The sequence below is a fragment of the Triticum aestivum genome, chromosome 5A (genome assembly GCF_018294505.1).
Source record: "Triticum aestivum cultivar Chinese Spring chromosome 5A, IWGSC CS RefSeq v2.1, whole genome shotgun sequence".
Classification (NCBI taxonomy): domain Eukaryota; kingdom Viridiplantae; phylum Streptophyta; class Magnoliopsida; order Poales; family Poaceae; genus Triticum; species Triticum aestivum.
The window spans coordinates 468930499-468939032 of NC_057806.1; the positions used below are offsets into that span (position 1 = coordinate 468930499).

The following is an 8534-nucleotide window of genomic DNA, read 5'->3' on the forward strand; positions in this document are numbered from 1 at the left end:
AGGCGCACTATCGGGAAGGGCCATCGTGAATGAATGTTGTGTGAGAATACATGAGATATATACACCAACCCTCCTGCACCTATCACCATATTTTCCTGTAGCGTGCTTTGCCGAGGTGTCCTTAGAGTTTCAACAAAAACTTTCTGGACACAATGTGCGCACGGGGTGTTGAACACGAGGCTGACTTGACGGAGGGGAGACGGTGAAGCCGCTGAGAATTGGTAGGATTACGGCCGTGGAGAGGTGAGGAAGGGGAGAAGAATGGGCGTTACTCGACTAAGGAGACCGGTTACGAAAAAGGATGGAGAAGAGGGAGAGGCAAAGGGACGGTGTGTCACAGCGAAAGCGACCCATAGATGCATCTAAAACAACTTTTTTACGGCACAGAAAACAATTCCTGCGGTGGGCGACACGCCGTAGGTTCCCTCACTATGTTTTGCCCAAGCGGAATGTTGCTCGACGGCGACACGACTGCGAAGCATTTATTCACCCTCAACGAAAACGTTTCTAATCTAAAAACAAATAAATCTCGGAACAAAATCCCCCAGGTAGGCCGGTATCGGGTATAGCCACCCCACCCCGCGGGTCCACGACCCAGGCAGGCAGGAGTGGTAGCACCGCACTACTCCGTCGCAGAACCGGTCCACCACCGCCACCCCCGCAGTCCACTCCCAGCGCCGCCCGTCCCGCCGCCGCCACCGCCGGGGAGGACCAGGATGGCCGAGAAGCCGGCGGGCCCGGCCTCCAGGTCCAGGATCCGGGGCGGGCTCGCCCCCTCCGCGCCCTCCTCCAGGTACAGGTCCCATTGCCCTCGATCTGCATTTCCGCCCGGGGTCCAGTTTGAATTTTCTTCCGGGGTTTGCTCGAGCCGTTCTTGACTCTCTCTCTATATGCAGGAGGGTGGTCTCGATGGCGTACACGGCGGCTCCGCATCAGGCCAAGAAGGTGAGCCAGAGGCCCCCTTGACCCTGACCCCGCTCCAAATCTCCTTTTCGAGCATCTTTTACCTTTCCGAATCGCCTCTTTGTCTTGCTCGTCGAATGCTGGGTTCTTGGGTGCTCAAAGCTTGAGCCTGTCTTTGGTGGCGAGGAGTGTCGGCGTTGTGCTCCTGCAAGGCCCGGTGTGAGTAGACTAGTGGGCACCAGCAGTGTCTTGGCGAGAGGAAACTGTCCTGAAACAGTGCTCATTGCACCTGCCAAAACTGGATACGTGCTTGTTAATGGTAGTGGTTGTTACTGTTTGTACTGGTGGTTTTGATCTATGCGAACATCTACTACATGTGCAGGTTCCTGAGCCGAAGGTTGTGAAGCCAGCAAGAACCACGCCGGCCAAGAGGCGGCAGCAGCTGGATCAGGCGCAGAAGCAGAGGGAAGAGCTCGCTGCGTTGCAGGAGCAGCTTGGTGGCTTGCAGGGAAAACTGCTTGAGAAAGACGAAGCTCTGAGGTCCGCAGAGAACTTGATTGGCCGGATCAGTGTTGCGAACGAAGAGGTGGATGAATTGAGAAGCCAGCTTAATGATAAGGAATCGCTTGTTGAGTCTACTGGCTCCGAGTTGCATGGTGCAAAGGTATACTGGACTTGCTTGGTACTTTTGGCATATCGCTAGAGTTTATATTCCCATAGCAATTACTACTGCTTAACCAGCTCCTTCATTCAAGAAAACGCTATTCTGCAAATTTTGCACCAGTGAAGATGATGCTATGGGACACTATCATTCAGACAACAAAGTCACTGTCCTGGTTTTCTTCTCTGCACTATATGGTTTTGATAATGCAAAGCAATGTACCCCAAGTTCTTATTCAAAATCGATCAGAAAATGACGCAGTTAGATATACAAGTGCACACCATGTTTTGTGAGCCTCTACTTATTCCACTTTAGTTGGCCTGTCGTGTACCCTTATTATTGATTTGATTGAACTGATGTGAAGAAAGAAACCTATGGATATGCTGATTTGAGGTTCTAACTACGCTGCTGCTCGGCATTCAAAGCTGAGTAGTGATTTTCATGGATCTGACAAGTACAAACATAACTATGCATTAAACATTATTTGACCTTTTTTTAGAAAATTTATTTGGCATCTTTCATGCCTTACTTGATTAGTGATGTATGTTTTCCTCAATGTGTTTCAATGCCATGTTAAAGATGCTTATGTCTTTTGTCCCTTTCTTTTAATGTTGAACAGTAGATTCTAAAGAGTAAGAAAAAGAGTAAAAAGGCCAACACAGTTTATATTTCAACTGACATGTGCTGTAGTGCTCTTTGTCTTTGGGAATCTTAAATTTGCTACTTTCTAATTTGTATTCATGCTTGTTTATGTTACAAGAGACTTCTATGTTTTTCATCTCTGTGTCATAAAAGTATAGGCTCAATTTAATCACTTTGTTAGTAATAGCACTGCTAATTGCTAAATACTTGCTGATTTGGTGTTATTGTTGCAGATTATGTTGGCAGAGAAGCAAGCAGCATTGGAGAAGCTAGAATGGGAGGCAAAGATGTCAAGTACAAAAGTTGAAGAACTTGAAGTGGATGTAGCCTCTATGGATGTTGAAATCTCTGCTCTGATGAAGGTATTCAGGAAAATAACAGAGAACAACCGAGCCTCTCATCCCACGGAGAGATCTGACGATTCATCGTTGGAATGTGAACCAGTTCAGCTTGATGTAAGCTCATGCCCTGTTACATTCTTATAAACTCTTCAACGCTATTGTATATCTTGCTTGATGAAAAATTGAATTAATTATGTCTTTATCTGAATGAGCTATCTATATGTGCTTTGCTCCAAAACTGATTTTTAATTTGTTGTTTCTCCTATTTGCTACAACGCAGGATACGGTAGGTGATATTGATACGGAGAAGATGGAGCAGGAAATGTCAGCCTACATCACGGCTCTAGCAGCCGCGAAAGACAATCCTACGGAGGAGTTCCTGAAGGCAGTAACTGAGGCAAGGCTGAGACTCCAAGCGTTTGTACTCTAACTTGTCAGGAAAACATTGACCCATGCTCTGTGCCCACTGCCCAGAGCAGCTCTCGTGATGCTCGGCAGAAACAGTTTCGCCACTGGGTGATATGATGTGCACGCGAGTTGACAGTTGTCGCCACTGGGTCTTATATCGCAGAGGATCCGTGTTTGTATCCTCTCATCTTGGATCTGGGCCGATGATGCCTCTGATCTTGTTGTTGTAATGTTATCAACTATTTGTAGTATGTGACTGGGTGGCATCTTAGTAGAGATGTCAACTTGTACAATTTTAGTAAACATCTGATGGTTCAACCTGTCTGGACGACCTAGAGATTATTGTTCTAAGTGGTCTGAACATTTGCAATCCGGAGTATGTTCTCAAATTTTCAGGCTATTGTTTGGTTTCATGCACATGCAGGGAGTTTGTGAATTTTATTGAACATTCGATGGTTCAACCTGTCTAAACGACCAACAGATTTAGCCATGGACAGGGCCGCATGGAAGTTAGATGTGCTAGAACCATGACTTGGTTCCGATATCTTATGGGTTTCAACTCTAGTCAAACCCAACTTGTTTGGGATTGAAGGCTTTGTATTGTTGTTGTTGTTTCGTTGTTTTCGTGTATGTTCTCAAACTTTTAGGCTATTGTTTGGCATGTGCAGGGAGTTTGATTTCAGAAGCAGATACATTTGAGTTTGTGAGAGAGAAACATGAAGGTAATAGCTCACAGAACATAAGTATATCCTGGCAACCCCTGCGTAGGCGTAGCTCAACTATAGTTGCGCAGTCTGGCAGAAGTGTTTTTGAAGAATTTTGGGAGTATTTTCCTGGTCCAACCCAAGGTCCCCAGGTATACCCACAAAACCCTCAGATCCTAGTTATTAGACACTAACCTAGACCTAGCGTATTGGGGAACGGGATTGGGAGGAGTCCAACGATCCCAAATCTCTTCGGGGTGGAAAAACAACAGTACAAGGCCTAAATGTATTTCCACTCTTATTTTGGTAGAGGTCATACCAACACAGTAACACACATAGGTCACACAGATCATACACAGTTGTAGTTCAACACCTTCATTCTAGAGGTAAGAAAATTGTGCGTATTCACAAAATTTATTTTACAACATCTACCAAAAGGAACACAAACCTAGCAACATTTAAAAACTGCATGTGTACATTCCTAGTGTTACAGCCTGCTGCAAATCTATAGCCACAAGCACAACAACCAACATCTAGGTCAGGTAAGCATTCATAGATGGCATACAGGTGTACAACACAGCCACAAACCTAAAAAAACAAAACACTGCAACTACCTCCACGCAAGGACGAGCCACATGAATGTTGGATGTTGGTTCACTTGTCCACCAGCAGCAGAGATAATTCAAAAAAGAAAGGCAAAAGTCATAATACAAGGTTACAGACCAGACGATCATCCTAATACATAGTAAATAGTACATTCTCGCACTCTCGGTGCTCTTTCCTCGCATAATAATAAGGTAAACAAAAGAGTATTTAGGGGAATCACAACACGTTTGACAGGTTTTTCCGGCAATATTATGCCACTCGGCGACTATATTTAAGGTAGGGGCAGGTAGGGGTAGGCAGGCAGGCGGCAGCAACATCTTGTATCCGAGGAAGCTGGAATCATGACTTCGCACTTATTTGAACTGCTTGTATGGCTGCAAGACAGAGAGTATAAGTCAGTACATGGTAGCAGGCTAGCAGCAAAGGAATACAAATAGGTAAAACATAATAATAGCACCAGAACATAGAGTACAGCACAATCCTAAAAACTACCCCCTCTGTTCATTAATATAAGACATTTGGCAGTTTAATAAACTGCCAAAACGTCTTACATTTAAAGAACAGAGGTAGTACTATCTTTTATATCACAATTACCAGCATTTCAATATGAAATACAGTAAGGCTGTGAACTTAATGGTGTTACAAGTAATAAATTTGCTAAACTAAGTTATTAGTGGCAAATAGAGCAAAGTAGAAATAAGCTACAGACTTGCAGCAGGTGCTAGATGCCGACAAAAAGTTGGCAGCCAACAAAAATTGAACAGACTATCTATGGATTTGTTGTAAAAAAAATAAGGACATATTTCAAAACAAAGAATGTAAAATTATATCTAGAAACATTTCATCTTAACACTTAAGTACCTAAACATGAAATGATTAAACAAATACAGCCAGCCATAATACAGGATAATAGTACTTGCTGTAAAATGTTTCTCCTTCACGGACAACTAGGCAATGAAACAAGCAGGCAAATAAAAAGTAGCAGGGGCAACTCCACCGATAGCATTATAATGCAGTGAAAGTTACAGACTCAGTTCAAAAATCACAAAACTACAAACAATCGGACCACAATATAATGGTCTAAATGGATTAGAAACCATATAGAAGCTCACTACAGCCAAAAGGAAAGATATTGGCATCAAATAACTCTGACAATTATTTAAGTAGAGAAAGAATGCATAACAGTTCATACAGCCTAAAACAATTCCCGAATAAGGAGATCAATATATGTATAGATCACGTTATAAAAGGGACTAGCAGCCACCAATGTCATCAAAATAAAATCATGTTTGACTTGACATTCTCCATGAATGAACACATAACAGGATGCATGCAGAAAAGAAAAGATGCAGTGCTTACATTTTTCAGACAAGCATACATGTTTCTCACTAGATACTTAACATCCTATTGGTGATAGTACTTTAGGAGTCTACAAGTAGCGCATCTAGATTTTTTTTTTCAAATTTCACAAAGAAACGACTATTCCCTGCCACAAAATCTACTTGAATGCAAAGCAGCTTGCAGATAGTGCAATGTAATGAGTTTGTTGTTTTCTAGTATACACGAATGAATTTGCAAATGATAATTATATTCAACTGAGAAGCTTAGTTTGGTTCAGCGCATTCATAGCATGGTACTCATTTTAGTGAACTCCAAGTTGTTACTGGTGAGTGCGAAGTCTAGTTACCAGAATATAACATGTTACATGAATATTCAACACGGGGAAATAGTCCTTATAAATGTGAAGCATTCTCTATATTCACTAACTCTGTTGTCTGACCTATGCTAGCTATTATGTTTCTACACCTTAGATCACTGGAGCACTAGACTTCAAGCTTTGGAAATAAGTTATTACATGTGATGCAGTGGAACTTGTTAACCCAAGACACCTCCAGTCTTTGCACTGAATTAATGTAATATGTGAAATTTTGGTCTAGGTCACGCATTTTGACAAGTATGTGTTCAATTATCTCAATATGCAGGAACATTGTTTCCAGCACAGGACCTTTCGACTAATTGTCAGAGCCTCCAGTGCGGAACAGAAGGAGTGACATAAGCATTTACAAGCTCCAAAACAGTACAGTTAGGTCTTTTTACAACTTATCTTAACTTCCAAGACCTACTCTGCAGTACTTATCAAAATGCTGGAGCATAAACACCACTGGTCATATTTGAAGAATACAGGGTGGGAGCCTTTACATTTCCTTTTTGAGGATACATCATATAAATAACAATTGGATTACAAGGAGGTTTTCTACAACAGCTTATTTACAAGTTACAAATCTAAGTTACATTCTTGAATTCCCAGCTTGAGCAATGCCTTTAAGCTACAAAAGAATTAATGAAAAATCTATACACAACAGCAACCAGAGCGCTATACAGACGGTATCCAGTGGGTTACACAAGTATGCAGCTATACAGTGATATCCGGCGACAGGAAGCTACGTACAGGTATACAACCAAATGAAAGAATGATTACATTGAAAACAAAGAACAAGAACAGATAAAGCAGAACTTACATCTCAGTTAATGCTACAACAGATCCCTGGAGACACAAGCAGTTATAAGCAGTGAACGGTTGAAAGTTGGCATGTGCAAAAATTATGCCACCTCGGATTGCCGCTGCCCCTATGCTAGGCATCCAGGTACATCACTCGTGCGACATTCGTCGCCGCTTTGAGTGATCAACCTCCCTTGACCTGCTTCTTCTCCCAGATGATCTTCCTCTATCCCAGTCATCAGTACGATCAGAATCACGCTCCCTGTGTCTGTGATAATCACCATGGCGATCTCTGTCATCCCGGTGTCTGTCCCTATCTCCTCTATCCCTCTCCCTTTCCCTATCTCCTCTGTCCCTCTCCCTTTCCCTATCTCCTCCTCTGTCCCTCTCTCTTTCCCTCTCACAACCCATATCCCGTTCATCACGGTGCCTTCTCTCTGGCAATTCTGGTGGTGGGGGCAAATCTTTTTCCCTCTCCCGCCTCCTTTCTGGTGCACCTGACCATTCCCGCTCTGGTGGCCTCTCTTTACCATGGCTTCCACCTTCTCCATATTGCTGATCAGATGCTGCATCATCACCATAGCTTGATTGTTCCTCGCCTCCCCAACCACCACCCATGCTTGGGTCTGGCCACATTCCAACACCCCCGGCACCCATACCACCTCCTCTCCCAAAGAATGCTGGGTTCACATGAGGAGCAACCACAGGTGGGAATGGCTGCATCAAGCCTGGGAATGGTGCACCACCAGGTCCACCAGGGAACCCTCCAAACCCTCCACCCATCCTTCCCATGGCTGCACCATAGCCAGTGGGATCAAATCCCTGCCCCATCATCCCTCCGGGATGCATCATTGGTGGCGGTGGAGCCACCATCCCTCCGTTCCCCATGATCCCTCGGCCACCCACCGGACCCATCCGATTCCTCATATTCCCACCAGGACCTCTACCCCCCATCCCACCACCACCTGGACCTCTGCCCCAATTCCCACCACCTGCCCCGCCTCCTCCACCACCGCCACCACCACCAGCTCCTCCGCCTCCCCGGCCACCATAGTTTCCTCCAACCTGAGGCCCAGGCGGGCCTCCAGGTGGACCACCACCACCTCTGCCACCACTCTTCTGCATACCTGAATTCTGCTGACCCATCGGTTGGTTGTTCTTCATCTGAGCTTCACCCATGCGGCGTACAGTGTTAGGCGAAGCAAAGGCCACGACACAGGGACGGCCATTGAACGGGTGGCCGTTCATGCCCTCCTTGCAGGCAGCAGCAGCGCCAGGGTCAAAGAAATCGACCTGGCAATATCCCTTGGATTTCCCGCTGGCCTTCTCATCAAAGAACCTGACTTCCTTGACATGGCCGTACTTGACGAGCTCCGCCTCCAGATCCGCGTCCGTCGTCCACCAGTGGAGGTCCCCAACGAAGAGCGTGGTAGCGCCAGGGCCGTCGCCACCCCCGCCGTTGCCAACAACTATCGGTCCTCCCCCGAAGTTGCCCCCTCCCTGCCGGTGGAACCCGTCTCCTCCCGCCTGGATCTGGTGGTGGGGAGGCGGCGGCGGCGCCGCAGCGACGGGAGGCTGAGGCGGCGGCGGGAGATGGGACGGGTTGGGGCGGTCTTGGATGGGGGCAGGGCCGGACGCGACTCCCGGGATGTGGACCTTCTCCGGGTGGCCCATCGGGGGCGGCGGCGGGGGCAGCGGGAGCGAAGGGGTGGGCAGAACCTGCTGCTGCTGCGGCGGCGGCGGGGGCGCCTGCTGCGGGGGGAGCTGGT

General features: G+C 46.1%; 2 protein-coding genes across 2 annotated transcripts in view; one reads left to right on the forward strand and one right to left on the reverse strand.

The window, feature by feature from the left end:
- The first annotated feature begins 562 nt into the window (after positions 1-562).
- On the forward strand, positions 563-3348 carry LOC123104074 (protein MICROTUBULE BINDING PROTEIN 2C). The gene is made up of 5 exons (XM_044525795.1): positions 563-793; positions 897-945; positions 1286-1567; positions 2440-2661; positions 2828-3348. The coding sequence occupies exons 1-5, from the start codon at positions 717-719 to the stop codon at positions 2975-2977; spliced, it is 780 nt and encodes a 259-aa protein (XP_044381730.1). The 5' UTR covers positions 563-716; the 3' UTR covers positions 2978-3348.
- Positions 3349-4288: 940 nt separating this feature from the next.
- The window catches only part of LOC123104075 (translation initiation factor IF-2), a gene marked incomplete in the record, with an annotated part of 4803 nt that continues 557 nt past the window's right edge, over positions 4289-8534 (reverse strand). The window contains 2 exon segments of the mRNA XM_044525796.1: positions 4289-4639; positions 6785-8495. Coding sequence (XP_044381731.1) covers positions 6916-8495 — 1580 coding nt within the window.

What these genes read in the sequence shown, in the direction of transcription:
- LOC123104074 (XM_044525795.1), top strand. Translation starts at nt 717, where the DNA reads ATGGCCGAGAAGCCGGCGGGCCCGGCCTCCAGGTCCAGGATCCGGGGC. An exon ending in CCCTCCGCGCCCTCCTCCAG is followed by an intron (nt 794 to 896) that starts GTACAGGTCCCA and finishes CTCTATATGCAG; the next exon opens with GAGGGTGGTCTCGATGGCGT. An exon ending in GTGAACCAGTTCAGCTTGAT is followed by an intron (nt 2,662 to 2,827) that starts GTAAGCTCATGC and finishes GCTACAACGCAG; the next exon opens with GATACGGTAGGTGATATTGA.